Source organism: Phyllostomus hastatus, unplaced genomic scaffold (genome assembly GCF_019186645.2).
Source record: "Phyllostomus hastatus isolate PE091 unplaced genomic scaffold, TTU_PhHast_1.1 phas_contig_308, whole genome shotgun sequence".
NCBI lineage: Eukaryota > Metazoa > Chordata > Mammalia > Chiroptera > Phyllostomidae > Phyllostomus > Phyllostomus hastatus.
Genome location: NW_025333848.1, coordinates 344,576 through 366,174, shown reverse-complemented (window position 1 = coordinate 366,174; position 21,599 = coordinate 344,576). Strand labels below are relative to the sequence as shown.

The 21,599-nt window shown below is 37.6% G+C and overlaps 1 protein-coding gene and 1 pseudogene across 2 annotated transcripts; one reads left to right on the top strand and one right to left on the bottom strand.

The window, feature by feature from the left end:
• Nucleotides 1-1,106: 1,106 nt before the first annotated feature.
• Nucleotides 1,107-20,396, top strand: LOC123819418 (C-type lectin domain family 4 member A-like). 2 transcript variants are annotated; one of them, XM_045839766.1, is made up of 7 exons: nt 1,119-1,253; nt 2,953-3,002; nt 5,684-5,800; nt 7,611-7,712; nt 15,935-16,086; nt 17,111-17,226; nt 18,234-20,396. In XM_045839766.1, the coding sequence occupies exons 2-7, from the start codon at nt 2,960-2,962 to the stop codon at nt 18,376-18,378; spliced, it is 675 nt and encodes a 224-aa protein (XP_045695722.1). In that variant the 5' UTR covers nt 1,119-1,253; nt 2,953-2,959; the 3' UTR covers nt 18,379-20,396. The 2 variants fall into 2 exon arrangements, with proteins under 2 accessions (XP_045695721.1, XP_045695722.1); XM_045839765.1 differs by lacking the exon at nt 2,953-3,002 and having other exon boundaries at nt 1,107-1,253.
• LOC123819341 lies at nt 14,742-15,732 on the bottom strand (annotated as a pseudogene).
• Nucleotides 20,397-21,599: the final 1,203 nt, after the last annotated feature.

Genomic DNA, 21,599 nt, shown 5'->3' with positions numbered 1-21,599 from the left:
GAAATGTGGAAAAAGAGCAAACTGGAACTCTTAGTGCTGGATTAGAATTAAAGGTATTAGTGTGAACTCATATTTTCAATGTTTAGATATAGAAATAAATATAGAGGTAAATGTGTGTGTGTGTGTGTTATTGGAGGGGGATGAGTTAAGTGGGAGAGATTAGAAGAAAGAGGATTACTTGGGGGCAGCTGAATCAACTGTGAGCAGGGAGCCAGTATGTGTGCCAAGATTTCACACAGAGGATTAAATTTTTGGAGTTTTTGTTTCTTGGCCTTTGGAAAAAAAGATATATGTAGCACTCAGTTTATCTCCTTTTAAATTGTGATTTCATTAAATTATCTTAACTGTTAAAAAGTAGTTACAAGTAACTGTATAGCCTTTTGTTGTGCTGTTGTGGCAATTAAAGAGATAGGAAAGGACGGAGTAGAGAAGGGCGGCCTACTCCTCTGACGTCCACTTTCAGAAGTTGCTGGAAGTGATCGTAGCAAAATGATTGAAGATTCATGATGAAGCTAGTTAAGAACAACAGGGAAAAGCAGAGAGCACTGAGAGGCAGTTTCAGAAGATATATGATCTATGTCTATGGGGCAACTGTAATAGAATAACAATAAAAATAATTAAAAAAGAGAAGATACTTGACCTAAAGTTTCACTTCCCTCGTACATTGGAGGATGGTAACTATTCAAAGTGGGAAGCTGACATGAGTTTTACAGCCACAAATGGAGAGGCGAATGTAGCTTAAGTGAGTATAAGCCAAGACTGGTTGGTGTACAAATAATTATGTTTGCATGTAGATGCAAATATACATTTTACTCTTGTTGGTGAGTTCAAATAACACAGTTCTCAGGAAAGATTTCTCTGTTTCTTTTTTCTATGCCTTCCTATTTCTTTTCCCTACCCTTTGAGTTCCTACTGTATTATCTTTGCTAGCATAAATTTAAAGGCTGTTGTTTTCACTGTGCTGACCCTGGAGAATGGGCTTCTGTCTTGAGGTTTTTAGTTCTCCTGAGATACTTTTCAGAGCTATTTGCATAACTGGGGCCTCTGTTCTTATCCAGTTGCATAATAGGAAGTATGAAAAAAGTTGCTGTAGTGTTTGGTTTCATTTAAAAGTGTTTTAAAGAGGAGATGGAAAGGATTTTTTTGAAAAGAGCAGAAGGTCTCGTCTAATATGGCTTCAGAGATCACTTATGCTGAAGTGAAGTTCGAAAATGCATCCAAGTCTTTAGGCACCAAATCAGAGCCTCCTACGGGTAAGAAACTTTTTATTGTGGTCAGAATTGATGAGAGGAAGGATGAAGAGAGAATAGTATAAACAAAGCATAGGTGGTATTAGATGCTGGTTTTCTGAATGGCCACAATTTGGAACTATAGGATTCCAGAAGATTAAGTTGACAGAAAGTAAGTATTAGGGATTGTCCTGTAACAAAACCAAGATGTGAGAAATCCACTGTAGTCCTGAGCTAAGGAGAATGCTAATTATGGGAGAAAGTTATCCTCCTGTGTCTTCTGAGGCTCAGTGAGACTGCAGTCAGGATTAATAAAGCCACTAAATTACCCCTGCAGATTGGTGAACTACTGGGCTTTGTTTCTTGACCAGTTAGAGAAGAGCTTGGGTGGAGAGTGTTGTAGGTATATTTGTTTGTACTGGACTAAAGTGGAACAAAAGATTATTGCAGATAAAACAGTAGAAAATCTTACAAAGAAAACCCATTATATCTCAAGGGAAATTGCTCTGTAATCAGAAAATCCATTGCATACTGCACCTCTGAGATGGATTCAACTAAGTTTGGGAGTAGATAAAAGGTAATTTGAGTAGCATCTATGGTATCTCAGATATAGAGCAAAAGAGAAGAAAAAGACATGTAGAGTATAAGAAGCTGTGAGAGGGTGGTGATGATTGCTTATGTTTTTCAAAACGCCTCTGTGGAGATATGGAGAGTGCTCTGAAACATTTTTTCCCTTTAAAAATATAGATCAATTCCTTATTATGTTAAAATATTCATTGTAAAAGAATTTTAAACTAGAAGTACATAAAATTTAAAATTTGTTCTTCATCTACAGATAATGATAACCTATTTAAATATATATTCTTCCAGTCAAAAATATACACTTTTATATATGTATTTGTTATCTAAAAATGAGATCATAATATACATTACTGAGAGGCTTTTTTGGTCATTACTTTGAGAAAATCATTTTTAACCATGAAACAGTGACTAAAAGATCTGACCTTATCCTATAGCTGTGATGAGGGTCGATTATAAAGATTTATCTGCTATGGCATTATTTAAAGTAGTTAAAATTGGAAACAAAATAGAAACAGATTCATTGATATGGAGAATGAAATGACAGCTGTCAGAGGTGAGGGGTCATTGGGGGGCTGAATGAAATAGGTGCAGGAATTAAGCAAAAAAAAAGCTCATAGATGCAGACGGCAATATGGTGTTTACTGGAGGGAAAGGGTTGGGTTGGAGGCAAGTAGAAGGGGTTAAAGGAGTGATAAATAGTGACAGTGGTGAACACACAATGCAATATATGAATGGTGTATTATAAAAATGTATACTTGAAACCCATATAAATTTATTAACCAATGTCACCCCAATAAATTCAATAAAAATAGAAAGTCTGGAAGATTAATGAAATATATAATGAAAGAGTATGCCACAATAATAGTGTCATAGGAGAAAATATGGTATGAAAAATGTTCTTGATATAGCATATCAAATAAATAAGAGTTCAAAAAGTAGTATATATGGTGTGTCAATCATGTGGGAAAATGTGCATGTGAATATAAACACTCTAAAAATTTCTGGAAAGGTATATACCCAAAATATTAACAATAGTTGTCCTCAATAGTAAGGATTTGTGCTTTTATATATTTTTCAAAGTTTTTACAATGAACATTATTTCTTTCCTATTTTTACATTGCTTCCAATATCAAACTTTTAGTAATAGTATGCCATCCAAGAAAAGAGAGAAGAGGAAGAAAAGGAGAAAGAGTAAGTAATGGCCAGAATTTACTACTGATAAAACTAATTCAAGATGGTGGCATAGGTAAACATGGCTCACCTCTTCACACAACCACATCAAAATTGCAACTGAAATATAGGACAACCATCACTCAGAACCATCAGAAACTGAGTTCTGACAACAATGGAAGTCTGACAACTACAGAATTAAAGAAACCATACCCATCCAGACCGGCAGGAGTGGTGGAGATGCAGAATAGGCTGGTCCCCCATCCACATGTGGTGGGTAAAAATTCAGGAGGGATATCTCAGGAGCAAGGAGTCTCAGCTTCACACCAGGCCCCCCACCCCAGGGATCCAGTGCCAGTAAGATAAGTCCCCCTAGCTTCTGGCTGCAAAAACCAGTGGGTTTTGAGTTGACGGAAGAAACGTCTAGAGTTCCAAGCAGTTCCACTTAAAGAACCCACATGTGGGCTTACACAGATGCACTTCCTCTGAGCTCCAGAGCTGGAGTTGCAGCTTGAAAGGCACAACTGGCATAAAAGGAAGAACTGAACTGTCTGGCATCAAGGCAGGAGCTGGAGGACATATTGCTTCAGACAGAAAGGTAGGCAGAGGCCATTGTCACTTTTCTGAGCCCTCTCCCCAGGAATCAACGGAGCCGGCAGGGGGGTGCCCTACCTGAGACTCCATTAACCTGTCTAACACTGTTTGCCTCACCCTGGAGACCCCCTGAGACTCCATCCAACCCAACTTATGGGCCCACCCAAACTGTTAACTATGACTTTTCCATATGGATGGCTTCTTGGCTCATGCTTCACAACTTTCAAAATCCTGTCAAATAACAACAGTTAAGTGGCCTCAGGTCCTGCACTAGCAGCAGCCAAACTAGAGTCACAGCTTAGTGTCTCCTGTGAATCTCCAAGCCCAGCACAAGTAGCAGCCATCTCAGCTTGCTTTATTGCTCATGCAGGTTGGCTCAAGGGAAAACACAGGTGGGGGCTGACCTTGGTCTGCACCACCTGGGAATGTCCAGAGCCTGCATACCCAGTGGACAGCTACCCACAAGGCCAAAGCACTGCTACCCTCCCCTACATCTGATCCTCCCAGCTGATCCTCCATGGAGAATGGAGACTTAAGGTCAGTGGTCATAGCCCATCTGTGTAGCAACTGTATAAATCCCTGCCATTGACCTGGCTACAGCAACCAAGGCTCAACTGCAAGAGGAGAGTGTATTCAGGGCACACCTTGAGTACCCAGCTTGGGTGATAGGGGAGGCTGTGCCACTGGACCCTACAGAAGACCTACTACATTAAGGCACACTACCAAGATAGGCTGCCAAAATGAGAGACAAAAAAACATGATCTAAATGAAGGAACAGATCAAAACTCCAGAAAAGAATAAAACAAAATGGAGATAAGAAATCTATCAGATGCAGAGTTCAAAAGACTGATTATAGGAGATTATATATATATGTATGTATATATACAATATCATATATATCTATATCTATCTATCTATCTATATCTATATCTATATCTATATCTATATCTATATATATAAGTTCCCTCAAGGAACTTAGTGAGGACCTCAATGGCATAAAAAATACCCAGTCAGAAATGAAGGATACACTAATTGAAATAAAGAGCAATTTACAGGGAAACAACAGTAGAGAGGATGAAGTTGAGAATCAAATCAAGGATTTGGAACACAAGGAAGCAAAAAACAATCAGGACAACAGGAAGAAAAAAAATTAAAAACAAAAATCAAGACAGGGATCATGTAAGCAGACTCTGGGACAACTTCAAGAGGTTCAACATTTTCATCACAAGGGTGCCAGAAGGAGCAGAAAAAGAGCAAGAAATTGGAAATCTATTTGAAAAAATAATGAAAGAAAACTTCCCTATTTGGTGAAGGAAATAGACATGCAAGCCTAGGAAGCACAGAGAGTCCCAAACAGGATGGATGCAAAGAGTCCCACACCAAGGCACATCATAATTAAAATGCCAAAGATTAAAGATAAAGAGAGAATCTTAAAAGCAGCAAGAGAAATGCAGAGAGTTACCTACAAGGGAGTTCTCATAAGACTGTCAGCTGATTTCTCAAAAAAAAAATTTGCTAGCTGGAAGGGATTGGTGAGGATTATTCAAACTCATAAAAAGCAGAGACCTACAGCCAAGACTGCTCTACCCAGCAAAACTATCATTTAGAATCAAAGGGTAGACAAAGAGATTCCCAGGCAAGAAAAAACTAAAGGAGTTTATCATCACCAATTATATGAAATTTTAAAAGGACTTATTTAAGAAAAACAAGATCAAAATTATAATAATAAAATGGCAATAAATACATATTTATCAACAATTGAATCTAAAAAACAACAAGCAAACAAGAAAGACAGAATCATGGACAGAGAGCATTTTGATGGTTGCCAGATGCAGGGGGTAAGGTGGAATGGATGAAGAGGTGAGGGGATTAAGAAGTACAAATAGGCAGTTACAGAATGTGCATGGGGATGCAAAGTACATTATAGGAAATAGAGTAGCCAAAGAACTTACACACATGACCCATGGATGTGAACAATGCTGTGACAATTGCTTGAGGGAATGGTAGGTGCTGGGTGGAGGGGGGAAAAGAGGGAATAATTGGGACAACTATAATACCATAATCAAATATAATGAAAAGGGAAAAATAACATTTAATTTCTCCTTTAGCTCCCAAAGAGAAGACCAGCCCTCACAAAAGTAACCCTGGCTTTCCCAAGGTACTCTTCTCCTCATTGCTGATGCTTCTGCTGTTATTGGCAATCTCATTTTTTGTTGCTTTCATCAGTAAGTATCCAAATAAAACTATGAGAAATGTCCACTTTACACAAAGAGATGGTGTTCATTGGATTCTAATATTTAACAAAGGGTTTATCCAAAAATCTAGGATGAAAGATTTTTATCCAAAAATCTAGGATGAATCTTCTCTGTGGGGGTGGATATCATTAGTGGGAATCCATAGGAAATGTTTTTTTATTTGAAATTAGTTAATTTTCTACAAAAACAATGAAATCCGCTCTATAGACATTGAAGAGTATATGTATGTCCATGTGTTTGTGTTGTGAAGTGAAATCTATAAACTGTTATGTTTACATTAATTGTATGAGGACAAATTTTTATTTTCTTGGTTTTTATAAGGCCAGGACATTTTGAGTGCACAGGTATATATTTTGGGACAACAGGTGAAAAGGAAATGAGAAGAAATATAACAGAAAGTGTTTCCCATGGAAATTTCACCTTAATTATTTCTGTCCTGGGCAAAATGTGAAATCTAAAAAGCAATTTGGCAAATAGGTAATATCTGCATATACTTGGTTTTAAGAATTATCAAAGCCCTGACGAGGTGGCCCAGCTGTTGGAGTGTCATCCTGTTCACCAAAAGGTTTCAGGTTCAGTTCCCGCTCTGGACACATACCTAGGTTGTGGTTTTGATCCCTGGTCAGGACATATACAGGAGGCAACAGATTGATGTTTCTTTCTTACCTCCATGTTTCTGTTTCTCTCAAAAAAATTTAATAAATATATCCTTGGGTGAAGATTAATAAAAAGAATTTATCAAATTGTTAAAAGACATAAAAACTAATATATATTGTGCAGATACTTTATTCATTCATTTGGTCATTCAGTAAGCAATAATGGCCATTGACTCTATGTCAGACACTGTGTCAGACAGAATCCAAGCATTGGTGTCAAGAAGTTCAGAGAATGGTAGCAACTGATCACCTGAACCAGTGGTTACAAGGTTGTGCGGTAGTATTGCACAGGCAAGAAGCGCAAGAGGCTGAGATAGGTTTTCTGAAGGAGATGACACAGAGATGTTAGAGAATATGGGAAAAGGTGGGGAAACCTAAGAATAAAAGACTAGAACGTATGGTGCTAAGTGAACTGTGAGAAATGAAGTTGTGGGTGGGAGAAAGAAGTGGGCTCAGGTCATGAAAAGTATTGTGTACAATTCTCAAGAGGATGAGTTTTTACTCTGAAGGTTATTGTATCAGTTATGTCCTGCTGCTTAATAATTATGCCAGTGTAAAACTTAGCGGATGAAAACAGCTATTTTACCCATGATTTTGTGATTTGGCAATCTGGCCTGGGCTCAGTGGGCCTGGCTAAAATCAAGAGGTAAGTGGGGAGAGAGCTGAGGTTAACTATTGCAGGAGATAAAAGAGGAAGAAAACTAAGAAGGAGCCCTGGGATATTACTGATGACCATTACAGGGGTGACTTTCCTAGAGTGGTGGAAGCAGAAACCATTTTTTCTCTATTCCTCCTCCTCCAAGTTTAGCCTTCCTGTTGACCATACATTTATATTGGAGAAGAATATGCATAAGTACCTTTGACCCATAATAATGGAACTGCCATGTCTCTTTCAAGTACTGATCTTGTAGCTATACCTGGATAAATTTCTGATTTCAAAATCAGCAGGATTGGGATTACGTTGAATATGGGTTGAAAGGAAATCTTTCCCATAGTCAGGATCTTCCTACTCAAGTAATTGGGCACTTGTAAGTTTTCTTTGTATAAAGAATGCAAGAGAGTAATAATGAAAAGCAAAGTCATCACACTACCAGGAAAGTGAATGTTCTTATTCTCTTTTTCAGTTTTTTTCCAAAAATATGCTCAGCTTCTTAAAGAAAAAAAGACTGCAAAAGAATTTATCCACACAGAATTGGAGTGTATGAAAGAAAATTTAACCATGGAAGGTAAAAATTAATGTTTCTCTAATTTAGTTGTTGACTATATTATGTAAGGATCCCCAATCAATATTTCTGAGAAGAGTCACAAGTAGATTTTACTAACAGGTGGAGTCTCATGATCATTTCAAGCTTTAATTGTAAAAATATATAGGACCTAAATATCTTATATGAATATCTTTAATATATCTGTGCAAAAAGTAGTCTTTCATTTTTTTATTTTTTAAGTACAGTCACATTCAATATTATTCTGTATTAGTTTCAGATATACAGCATAGTGATTAGACAATCAGGTATCAATCCTTTACAGAGTGGTCCCCTCATATTTCCAGGATCCACCTGACCTCATACATAGTTGTTACGATATTATTGACTCTATTCTCTATGTTATAATTTATATCTCTGTGACTATTGTGTAGCTACCAATTTGTACTTTTTAATCTCTTTACCCCTTTCACCCAGCTTCTCAAAGCCCCTTCCCTCTGTCAACCATCAGTCTGCTTTCTGTATCTACGGGTTTGTTTCTATTTTGTTTGCATGTTTATTTTGTCCTTTAGATTATAACCTAAGTGCCCACCAAGAGACAAGTGGACAAATGCATATATGCAATAAAATACTATTTGGCCATTAAAAGAATGAAATATTACTTTTTGAGATAGCATGAGTGGACCTAGAGAATATTATGCTGAGAGAAATAAGTCAGACCAAAAAAGACAAATATTATATGATTTTACTTATATGAGGTAATTATCTTAATTGTCAAAAAGATTACATTGCTTTTTGATTTCTTGAGTCTTCACTTCTTCCTGAACTTTTTGTGTACCTTCTTGCTCTTTTTCTCACATATCAGTTAAAACTTATTCTCTAATTCTTGCCATTGTGGCTCAGTTGATTACAGCATGGTCCTGTAAATTGAAAGATTGTGGGTTCAATTCCCAGTCAGGACACATGTCTAGTTTGCAGGTTCTGCCCCAGTCAGAGCACACATGAGAGGTTTCTTTCTCACATCGATGTTTCTCTCCTCTCTCTCCATCTCTTCTCCTCTCTCTAAAATCAATAAGCATGCCCTCTGATGAAGATTAAAAAATAAAACTTTCTCTAGAGAGATCTAATCTATTTGTGGTTTAAGAAAATATATTGCATATGCATGAAAAATTTCTGGGAGAATACATAAAATGTTCTTACAGGGAGAGAAAGTCTAGTTTGTTTGATGAAGATGATGATGGTGATGATATAAAGATGATTTTAATATGAATGTGAATATTTTAAATTAGAAAAATAGACTATTTTTAAAGAACAACTTTATAATTAGAGCAAAATTGAATAGATAGTACAGAGAATTCCCATATTACTCCCCTCTCTTAGACATATAATTTCTTTAATTATTAACATTCTACATTAGTAAAATACATTTCTTACAACAAATGAACCTCTAGTATTGATACACTATCATTAATTAAAGTTCATAGTTTATTCAAATTTTCTTAGTTTTTACCTAATGTTATTTTAAAATTTTTATTTATTTCTAAAAATTAATAAACAAATGGGACTTCATCAAATTAAAAATCTTCTGCATGGCTAAAGAAAACAGTAAAAGGAAAAGGGAACCAACCATATGGGAAAATATGTTTGCCAATGATATCTCGGACAAGGGTTTGATCTTCAAAATATAAAAAGAACTCACATGGTTCCACTACAGGAAGTCAAACAATCCAATTAAAATATGAGCAAAGGTTTTGACACTATAATTCCACTGCTGGGATTATACCCTAAGAATCCTGAAACATCAGTCTGAAAGAACCTGTGCACACCAATGTTGGTAGCACCACAATTTACAATAGCCAAGTGTTGGAAGTAACCTAAGTGTCCATCAGTAAATGGGTGGATCAAAAAACTGTGACGCAAAAAACTGTGGCGCCATTTACGCAATGGAATTCTACGCAGCAGAAAGAAAGGAGCTCCTACTCTTGGCAAAAGCATGGATGGAACTGGAGAGTATTATGCTAAGTGAAATAAGCCAGGCGGTGAAAGACCAGTACCATATGATCTCACCTACAAATGGAACCTAATTAACAAAACAAACAAGCAAGCAAAATACAACCAGAGACATTGAAATAAAGAACAAACTGACAATGACCAGAGGGGAGGGGGGGAATAATGGGGGAAAGAAAGGAAGGGTCAAGTCAAGGAACATGTATAAAAGACCCATGGATGGACAAGAACAACTTGGGGGAGGATTGAATGTGGAAAGGGAGGTGGGCAGGGCAAGGGAAAGCAATGGCAGAAAATGGGGACAAGTAATTGAACAGCAATACAAAAAAATTTTAAAAAGAAAAGAATATTGAGTTGGCCAAAAGGTTTGTCTTGTTTTTAAGTAAAAATAAAAGACACATTTTTCATTTTCAACAATAACTTTATTGAACGACATATCCACCATTTTTCCACTACCTTCTGCCATCTTTCAGACAACTTCATAATTCATTTTCCCAAGACTTTTTATCTTTTTGAGCAAAGACCATTTCCAGGTAATTTTTGCAGTCTTCCAGAGAATGGAAATATTTTCTATTAAGAGGATTTTGTAAAGACAGAAGTAAATGGAAATCTGAAGGTGCAATGTCTGATGAATAAGGTGGATGCAGCAGAACTTCCTAGCCAAGCTTTAACAGTTTTTGTCTGTCATCCAAGAAACATGCACTCTTGCATTATTTTGATGGAAGATTATGTGTTTTCTATTGACTAATTCTGGATGCTTTTTGTCAAGTGTTGCTTTCTGTTGGTCTAATTGGGAGCAGTACTTGTTGGAATTAATTGATTGGCTTTCTGGAAGGAGCTCATAATAGAAGACTCCCTTCTAACCCCACCATATGCACAACATTGCCTTCTTTGGATAAAGAATGGCCTTTGGTGTGGTTGATGGTGGTTAATTTTGCTTGCCCCATGATTATTGTAAAGTATCTACTTCTCATTGCCCATCACAATTTGTTTTTAAAACAGAATATTTCCATTATGTTTAAGTAGAGAATAGCATGTGAAAATATGGTCAAGGTTTTTTTTGCTTAACTTACATGGAACCCAAACATCAGAGAGATTAACACAACCAAGCTGGTGCAAATGATTTTTAATCCTTGATTTGGATATTTTGAGTATGTTGGCTCTCTCCTGTGTGGTATAACATTTATAGTTCTCAATTAGTGCCTCTATTTGATCACTATCAATTTCAACTGATCTACCATAGAGCATCATTCAGCAAGAAATCTCTAGCACGAAACTTCACAAACCACTTTTGACACATTAGATCAGTCACAGCACCTTCTCTGTAGATTGCACAAATCTTTTTTTTTGCATTTCAGTTGCATTTTTACATTTCTTGAAGTAATAAAGCACAATATGCTGAAAATGTCGCATATTTTTCCATCTTAGATATTAAAATGGCTACACAAAAATTCACCAGTCTTAATAATTTAAAAAAATGCATGCTGATATGTCAACTGTCATAATACACTCTAGCAAAATTGTTTTAAATGAAAGTAAAGACAACTAAACACTACTAGCATCATCTTACAGAAAAAAAAACAAATGAACTTCTTGCCCAACCCAATGTTTTATTGTTTATGTCATTACAGTTGTTCCAATTTTCCCCCTTTGCCCCCTCCACTCATCTGGTCCCCCACTCCCACAGTCAATCCCCTCACTGTTGTCCATGTCCCTGGGTCACACATATATATCCTCTGACTAATCCCTTCACCTTCTTTCAACCCTAATGGTTTTTAGTTGTTGTTGCTGTTCTAGGATTCCATCAAGGATGCTTCATTACATTTAGTTTTTATGTCTCTTTAGGCTCCTCTTGGCTGTGATTGTTACTCAGATATTTCTTGTTTTTGATGACTTTGACAGCTTTGAGGAATATTGGCCAAGTATATTGTAGGATGCCCCTTTATTGGAAATTGTTTAGTATTTTTCCTATAATTAGACCGGGGCTAATTGGTTTTTGAGAGGAAGATCACAGACACAAAGTACCACTTTCATAATGTCATATCAAGAGTATTATATTATAAACATGATTTTTTGACAGTTGATGTTGACATCAATCACCTGCCTGAGGTAGGAGAGAAAGAGAAGGAGAGAAATGTCAATGTGTGGTTGCCTTTTGCATGCCCCCCACCAGGGACCTGGCCTGCAACCCAGGCATGTGCCTTGACCAGGAATCGAACAGCAACCTTTTGGTTCACAGGCTGGTGCTCAATCCATTGAGCTACACCAGCCAGAACAAAAAAGAAACCTAGGTGGTTTAAACAACAGACACTTATCTTCTCACAGGTCCACAGGCTTGGAGTCTAAGATCAACTTTCTAGCGGGATTGGTTTCTGTTGAGGCCTCTCTTTCTACCTTACAGATGGCTACCTTCTCCTGTCCTCGCAAAGCCTTTTCTTTGCACACAGAAGTAGAGAGAGACAGACAGAGACAGAGAAAACAGAGATAGATATATATCTGGTGTCTCTTCTTATAAAAACACTAGCTCTACTGGATTAGCATTCCATCTCTTGACCTCATTTAATCTTAATTATCTTCTTAAAGACCTGGTTACATTGGAGGTTAGGGCTTTAACATACAAATTTTAGGGGAACACAATTTAATTCATAATATTCAACCCAAAAGTCATATTCTTGGTAAAGTAGTTTTGGTTGTAGGTCCTTGTTTTTCATCACTTTGAACATTTTATGTCAATCCCTTCTGGCCTGAAATATTTCTGTTGAGAGATCAGCTGACAGTCTCATGGGGCTCCCTTTTAAGTGATTACCTGCTTTTTTTCTTTTCTTTTTTTTTTTTTAAAGATTTTATTTATTTATTTTTAGAGAGGGAAGGGAGGGAGATAGAGAGAGAGAGAGAGAAACATCATTGTGCGGTTGCTGGGGGTTATGGCCTGCAACCCAGGCATGTACCCTGGCTGGGAATCGAACCTGGGACACTTTGGTTTCCAGCCCGCGCTCAATCCACTGAGCTACGCCAGCCAGGGTACCTGCTTTTTTTCTTGCTGCTTTTTAAGATTTCTTTTTGCCTTTAACCTTTGCCATTTTAATTATGATGTGTCTTGGTGTGGACCTCTTTGTGTTCATCATGTTTGGGACTCTGTGCTTCCTGTACTTATGTGTCTTTTTTCTTCACTAGATTAGGGAAATTTTTGGTCATTCTTTCTTCAAATAGATTTTGGACCCCTTGCTCTCTCTATTTTCTTCTTGTACCCCTCTAATGTGGATGTTGTTATGTTTCTTGTTGCCCCAAAGTTCTCTTAACCTGTCATTGTTCTTCTTAATTTTTTTCTTTTTTTAAATTTTATTTTAATCATTGATTTTTTTCTTTTTGCAGCTCTGACTGTGTGTCTTTTTTCTACCTTGTCTTCCAAATTGCTGATTTGATCTTCTGCTTTGTCCAGCCTGCTTTTTATTACTTCCAATGTATTCTTGATGTCAGCTATGGTATTCTTCATTTCCATCTGGTTCTTTTTCATGGTTTCTATGTCCTTTTTCATGCAGTTATAGTTCTCACTAAGTTCCTTGAACATCCTTACCACCATTACTTTGAACTCTATATCTGATAGACTGCTTGCCTCTATTTTATTTAGCTCTTTTTCTGGAGAGTCTTCCAGTTCTTTTGTTTTGGGCCTATTTTTTTGTCTCCCCATTTTGGGTATCTTTTTCTATTTACATATTAGATAGATCTACTATGACTCCCAGTTTTCATGTGGTAGCCTTATGTAGCAGGTGTCCTTTGGGACCCAGTGGTGTGATCTCTTTGGTCTCCTGCACTGGGTGCTTTTGGAATATCCCTTGTTTGGGTTTTGTGGGTCTCCCTTTTATACTTCACTCTTGATTGCTGTTGGCCCATTTGTATGTGGGATGGACCCTCAGGCTTTCTGACTATGAAACTCAACTCTTACTATGGTGTGTGAGCTGCTGTGCAGGTGTTGACCAAAAAGAAACAAAAAATAAATAAAAACAACATAAAATATAAAATTAAATAAAGAGAAAAAGGGGGAAGAATAAGAAAAAAGGGAAAAATAAGGAAAGAAAAGGAAATGAAGAACAAGAAAAGAAAAAAGAATAAGACAAGAAGAAGGGGAAAAAGGGAAGGAAAAAACAAAAAAGAAGGAAATAAAGAAATAGAAATGAGAGAAGCAAAAAATTAAAAAGAAAATAATAGTATTCTCCTCAGCAGAGTTTAGTGCCTGCTGTGAGCTATCTTTGGATATGCTGTTTGTGAAGTTTGTTGGGTCTTGCTCTGATGCTGGCCACTTGGTGTATTGGTTCTGGGCTCTTTGGGAGGGACTTTGACACAGGTTAATGTCAGATGCTGCCTGGCCCTAGGCCACCTGCCTGAAGCTATAAGCAATCCACAGTTTGTGCATGACTTTGTTAGACCTGTTAGACAGGAAAAATGCTTCAAGGCCTGCTTTTACCAGTACCAGGCCCAGAGGCATCCAGTAAACATCCCAATGCATCCCAGGATATGTCTCTCTGCTTGCTTCCACCCACCAGCTGCCTGCCAGACTCAGTCACTGAAAGAGCGTCTGGTGGAATCGAGAGGATGAGTCTAGTGGATCTCCTGTGATAGGAGATGCTGTTCAGCCTTCAGGGAAGGTGATAGGTGTGATACTACATTCCAGAACCACACAACTGACTTTGGTTTCCATGTGGTTTGCCTTGGTCCTTAATTTAATTTAATTAGTCTATTTTTTCTATTACAATTATTTTTTCCTCAAAATCTTTACCTAAAAACAGGCAGGCAAAAGAAAAAGGAAATAAATGAGGGCAAACAAAAATTATTGGAGACTCCATGGGATCAGGTGGGAAGGGAGAGGAGCATGGAGCTGAGGCCCCAAGCCTCAGCTGAGAAAGATCTCACTCTCCAAAACTGCCCTCTTTGTGGGGAGAGAAAATCAGGGAATATAACCCCCATGTCCAGCCTCCATCTGGTGAAGAGGGCAGCTACACAGTGGTCTGAGGGACAGAAAGGCTGAAGCGGGTGCAAAGGTGGAAGGGGTCACAGGAATTAGTCAGCCACGGGCTTTGTAGAGGGGAATGCCCTGTCTGTCTTGGGAAATAGCCTCAAAGATGATAAAATCTTTCTGGATATGGTCAACCAGTTTCAAGATGGTTGCCACTTTCCCCCAGCAGTAGCAGTCATGGGTTCCGACCACAAAGTGAGCACAGCCTTATCAGAGTGCTGCTTATAACCCTCCATCACTAGTTGGTGGGCACTGCAGATCATGTTAGCTGTTGATTGCAGGTCATGTCAATGTTGTTGGCTGTACTGAACTGGACCACCATGTCATTGACAAATAAGTAGCTAGCCCCATGTGGGCTCATACTCCCAGCCTGTTGTGTGTTGTGTCTTTGGGGAAAGACTAGAGCAGGTCGCGTAGGGGCCCATCCCCTGAGGCACTTCTTGCTTGCAGTCAATCATCTGGATCTGCAAGTGTCCAGATGGAGGGGAGAGGCCCTCATGCATGCAGAAGATTTTGTCATCAATGATGGCTGACAGGCTGAGGTGGACAAAAGTCTCAGGGCAGCAGTGCCACAGTCACCAGGCCATATTTATGCAGTCACTCATCAGAGAAGCCTTATACCTGGGCGGTCTGACAGCTGTTGTGGTTGCTCCTGATCAGGGTGATTCTGTCACGATAGTGAACCTTAAGTGCCAGCAGCAGGATGAATGTTTCAACGCTGTAGAAACCACAATCCACAAAGTCCCTCATGAAGAGGTAGTTGGTCTCAGGGACATCACCACCCACTCTGAACAGCTGTTTGAGGTCATAGAATTGTCCGTTAACATTGCTGCATACTGTGACTGGCATGTCCACCCTCTGCACGTTGCTTTCCTCTGCCAAGATCTCTCTGGTCTTAGCACACAGGACCTTGACTTCACTTTCCTCAAAGAGTTTGCAGTGTCACAGCTGCTCAATATGCTGGTCCAGGTCGCTGATCTCTGCTATGTAACCCCTGCCTACACCCCCACCACGCCCGACTGTGAGGGTCAGACCAAGGGTTAGGGCAGCACTGCACAGGGGTTTCTGGCGCTGTGACTATGGCTCGGGCTCTTGGGCTTCCTGCCTTCCTCCTTCCCTCTGGTTTGGGCTGCTGCCTCCACCGCTTCTTCTTCAGTCCTTAATTTTAATACACACTTTGAAAATTACTTTTCTTATATTGCACCTACATGGTCTTCTGTCACTATAGAGAAATACTGGAGCTGCTGTCCAAAGAAATGGAAGTCATTTAGGTCGAATTGCTACTTTATTTCTACTGGAAACAAAAATTGGACGGAGAGTGAAAAGAACTGCTTAAGAATGAAGGCTCACCTGCTGGTGATCAACACCAAGGAAGAGCAGGTACGTTCTAATAGATAATGTGTCAAAAACCCAGCCTGGATTTTGCACACCTCTCTTGGCAAAGGAGGAGGTTCTCATTGCTTTCGTATATTTGTCTGTGGCAAAGGCATTCAATAGAATAGGAAAGGCTTCTTAAGTCATTCAATACCTTTTTTTCTGCTTCCATAAAACTAAACTCTCCCAAAACAAATGGAGACATATAATATGTGGGTTATGAGTGGAAGGATGAAAATATTTTAGCCTGAAAAATATCAGTTTATTATTTAAATATGTGAATATTTTATAAATCATTAACTAACAGAGAAGTGGCATTAAGTCAAATAGGGAAATAAAATAAAAAAATGTGAGGTTGTGAAAGGAAAATGATCTCATCTGCAAAGGTTTACTCTTGTCTAACTTGAAACAGTTCCCTCTCTTAATGAAGAAAAGAGAGGAGTGAGTCTGAGGTGAAAATTCATTGTGATCATGATAGCAATTGAACATTACTATGTTCTGAGTATGTTGTCCTCTCTGAATTTGTGTGTTGAAATTCTAACTCTCAAAGGTGATAGCATCAGAAATTGGGATCTTTGGGAGGTGCTTAGGTCATTAGTGTGGAGCCCTCATAAATCTGATTAATGTTCTCATAAAAGAGACTCCAAACAGCTACCTCACCTTCCACCATGTGAGGACACAGCCAGAAGGTGCCAGCTATGAATTAGGAAGAGGGATTTACCCAACCATGTGAGTACCTCAATCTGGAATTCCAGGCCCCAGAACTGTGAGAAATATACTGCTATTGTAAGCTACCCTGTCTGTGATATTCTGTTATAGCAGACTGAGTAGACTAAGACAGACATCAGGCTCACAAGTGATGTCAATGATCCTGTACTGTGCAGCCAGAGAAGGCCTACACTCCTGGGCAGGGCTCCCATGTGGCTTTTGCTGGATCATCTCTCCTTTCCTTCTGTTCTCCCCAAGGCCGTAAGAAACTCAATTCAACCTGAATACTCGTAAGCCATAGCTCTTCTCTTTTCTCTCTCAGAATTTTATCACTCAGAACCTGGATAGAAAGTTTGCTTATTATGTGGGGCTGTCAGACCCAGAGGGGAAAAGAGCCTGGCAATGGGTTGATGGGACACCATACAATGAAAGCGCCACGTGAGTATAGTACTAGATAAAGGAACCCCAAGTCCTGGATCTTCATGCATGTTAGGGTGTCCAAACTATCAGATATTAAAATAAAATATCTCACCCTTCTGTTAACTCTTGGGCACTCAGTTAAATAATTTCATTTATTATCTCATTTAATAATCACAAGAACTCTATGAAGTACACATTATTATCTCTCTCACTGTAGAGCTGAGGAATCTAAGTTTAGAGTTTAGATAACTCAGAGTATGTTATCCAGCAGTGGTGACAATGGTTTTTAAAGCCAGGTCTATTTTACACGAAAGTCTGTGCTTTTAAACACATGTTTATGTCTCTAAACAAACACAGAGTCATGTCAATTAAGATCATAACCAATTGTTAATATTTATTATCTCATGAAGCAAATGAACTAAATTCTGATAGTTTTATAATATCCCATATTTATATAGGTCTTTTAAAACTCTAAAGTACTTTAGTACATTTTAGTACGTCACTATTTTTGATTCTTATATTGTATGTGAAATATACAGGTATGTTACTCAATTCTTTATTTTTAGATATGTAAATGAGGTAAATTAAATGACTTGACCAAGATAACAGGCATAGCAGCGGATTCATAGATTCTTAATTATTGAATACTTCTTTAGACTCCAAAAGCAGTACATTACAAAAAAACTGCAGTGAGACTTGGGACCAGGGTAAACCTTTTCATTCATTAAGGGAGCCCATGGACTGACAGTCCCCTGGAATGGGGCATGGACAAATAGAGCAGAGACTCCAGAATACCTCCTTGGAAAGTGTTTAATGCAATCAGATGACTGAGTGATGTAGGCACAGTTTTCAAGGGAAATGCCAGAGACACAGATGGAGACAAAAACTGCATGATAAAGTGGGGGAGAGATGATTGGGCATGTCTGCCTTGCATTCCACACAGTTCAACCCCTGCACCCTCTTCTCACTGACTCTAACTTTCTCATTATTTGAAGACACATCCCCATCTTTTTTTCCTCTTTCAGATTCTGGCATCCAGGTGAACCCAGTGATTTCAAGGAACGTTGTGTTATACTGAATGCACCTCAGCAACACTCATGGGCTTGGAATGATGTCCCTTGTTATGGCCGTCACTCGTCAATTTGCAAGATGATGAAAATCCACTTATGAATGGGACACTCTCCATGAACATGTGATTGAATTGACATCCCCCATTGAAGAGATAGTTAATTTGCTTTTTAAAATTCAGGTGATTCTAAGTGATTCCAGAGAATTTTCCAGTAGGCTGTCACCTATTCAACTTATGTACACTAAAACCAGTGTACATATTCTTTCATTTATTCCTTCATACAGTGAACACCTGTTGAGCATTTTCCATGGGCAGACAGTGTACTGGAGAGCCTATCTGCAGATAAACAGAGAGAGCATGAGCCTTCTCTCCTGATTTTTGTCTAGATTTTGCTAAGGGGTTAGATGCTGATATAGTAATATGATGTGGTTCTTCCATCTATCTGGAATTATCTCTTTATAGGTTGGTCAAAGGCAAATAATACCAACCATTGCATTCCAGTTCCCTCAGAGAGATTCATTATTTTCACTCAAAACATATTATTTATCAGTTGGAATATATGTACATCAATGGAAAATAAGTTCCAGCTTTGGCCCAGTTAACATTCTCTGTTTGGTCTTGAACTGTCATTCAATATCAGAGTACAGGCATAGGATTATCAGCGATTGAGCATTGGATATTTAGAATTAGAGAATTAAAAGTTATTACTGATGTAAAAAGAATATAAATGGTGCCACTTTAAAATGGAGTCAGAGCTGCCATCCCAAAGCCTTGGAATGTTAAAACTTGGCAAAATAACCTTTGGAGTGGACCTAAAGCAGCATTATATCCCAAACCCTTGGCAAAGATAGCAACAACAACAACAACAAAAAAGCTATTATAACTTCCTGACTGAAAATGAGATACCTTCTTTAGAATTAGTATTATTATGTAGTCTGTCTGCACCTCTAGAAATCCCTTCTGTCTATTTATATAATGGTTCACCTTACCTTTCTCAAATACCCCTTACCATCAACTCCTAGTTGGAACACTAAGTTTCTGCCTGAATCAGTGCTTCCAGAATAGCTTTTGGATCTTAAAAAAATGTTTGTTGATTCTCACTTTGGTCTTTTATTTTTAGGTTAACACTGGTAGTTGACATAGATTTAATTTCATCAGATATTCTGATACATTTTTTCTTTAAGCATTTTAATTTCTATGTGTGGACTGCTACTCAAAATGGCCCCTGGCATATTTATACCCCCCTTTTACTACAGTTCATATACATTATTTCCTTTCTATAATATAAAATATATGATATTTATAATAAAGTCTGTATTCATTGCTTTAGTATAGTCATTGTAATAGATTGTGGTAAAGCTGATTTTCACCTTGGCTATCCCACTGTGACCTAAAATTATACCTTGATTTTCTTGATTTAACTGAGTAATTATATTTACCATCATTTCTTGACTATATGTAACGTTGAGTTATCTTTATACTGGCATGATTTTATACATTATATGCAGAATATACCAGTTTACTTCCACATCACAATTCTGGGAAAATTTGGGGGAAACTTTATTTACAATGAGCTTTCCTCATTATTATTTCAATAACATGGGGACAGAATGTAGGGAGGGCAGAAAGAACCACTTTACCTAAACCTTTGATTATCAGCATAGAAGGTGTGCTTGAACAGGAGTGAAATGGAGGATGATAATATTGTTTAGTGCTGGAACTTTTCTCCTTCCTCTACTTTACATTGCATGAATGTGGTTCAGAGCCTATTTCTTTAATTTTTCCTAGACACTATTAAATCAACATTGTGTATAGTAGCTTCTATGTAAAATTTGTGTTAAAGAGGGAGTTTAAATGAAGAAGCATCTAGTTGAGTCCTAGAAAATGGGTAGAATTGTGAAAAATAACACAATTATTTATAGCCACTAAGTTGTGGGGTAATTTTGTTATTCAGCAATATATAACTGAGACAACTTTAAATTATATTACAGTTTTGAACCAAGATTCTGCAAAATATTGAAACATACTCAATCACACTGCTGCCTCTAAAAAGATTAGTAACAATTTAATGAGAGTAGATTAATTGTACTAGTGATAAATAAAATGTAATATTAAAATGTTCAGTGTTGATATCATTTAATTCCTGTTATTGTATAGTGGGTTTGTTTTGTTATATTACATCATAGGTTTGTCGTTCTTAAATATATCTTCAATAGTAAATGCGCATATAATAATTTTTCTCCTATTAAGGATGTGCAATCAAAAATTGTTTTGATCTCACTATTCTAGAAAAATTCACAAGTAAGTAAGTAAATAAATAAATCTATCAATGCTTCAAGCTCCTTTGGTCAAAGTACCACTTGGTAAATGAACTGGGAGGCAGAAACTCAGTGGACTGTCCAGTACTGGGAAAAAATACTTTTGCCCATTGGGATTGGAAATAATTAACCTTGATGATATTTCTAAAGGTTGGATTCTTTTGGCACCTGACAACACTTCTAGGCCTGTATAAGTTAATTTTCATTAGATGATCTTAATACCAAAACAGGAATTAATAGTTCTGTCTTTGCTAACATGAAAATCATCAATGGTTAGCGCTTTGTCAAATATAGATTTTATGACTCCAGGATAGAAGAAATAATGTGAAAACTCAACTGTTAAACCAAATATGTAGTATAAAGATTTGATTAATCATATTCTGTCCACAAAATGAAATACTCTGCATTAGTTAAATTGTTGCAAATGAGATTTTATAATTAGGAGTTTGACACATACTTGTTGGGCTATTTATCCTGTTTTCCTTCAAGCAAAACTTCAGTGTTGTTTAGAGAGTCACAAGCTTCTCAAGTACCTTGGGATGCTAACCAACTTCATAATCAGCTCCATGGGTGGATACCAATTAATCCAAGGTAATCAAAATAGCCACCTAGTGGTTGGTTTAGCCATAGGCACAAATTGCAAGTTATTCCCATGAACTGCCTCTGTTTTTTCTCAGAGGAATTATGGAACTAAATCTCCCTCTCCCAAATAATATGAATAAAGAACTATGTAGTTCTTACTGCTCATAGTCATGCTATGATCATGATGGGAACTAGCCTTAGGAAGACAGGAACACCTTCCATATCATTTGTAGCTTGATAGCTCATTTCTTTTCATTGCAGGAGATATCTTAGTATATGAATATACTATAGTTTATCGATTCACCTATTACAGGACATCTTGGTTGTTTCCAGTTTTTGGAAATTATGAATAAAGCTGATACAAGAATTTATGTGCAAATTTTTGTGTACCTGTTTTTAGCTCATTTGGTAAACACCCTGGA

Excerpts from the sequence above, each read along its gene's own strand:
- LOC123819418 (XM_045839765.1), top strand. The coding sequence starts at position 1,172 with ATGGCTTCAGAGATCACTTATGCTGAAGTGAAGTTCGAAAATGCATCC. Across the intron at positions 5,801-7,610 it reads ATTTTTTGTTGCTTTCATCA|TTTTTTTCCAAAAATATGCT; the intron begins GTAAGTATCCAA and ends TCTCTTTTTCAG. Across the intron at positions 7,713-15,934 it reads AGAAAATTTAACCATGGAAG|AGAAATACTGGAGCTGCTGT; the intron begins GTAAAAATTAAT and ends CTGTCACTATAG.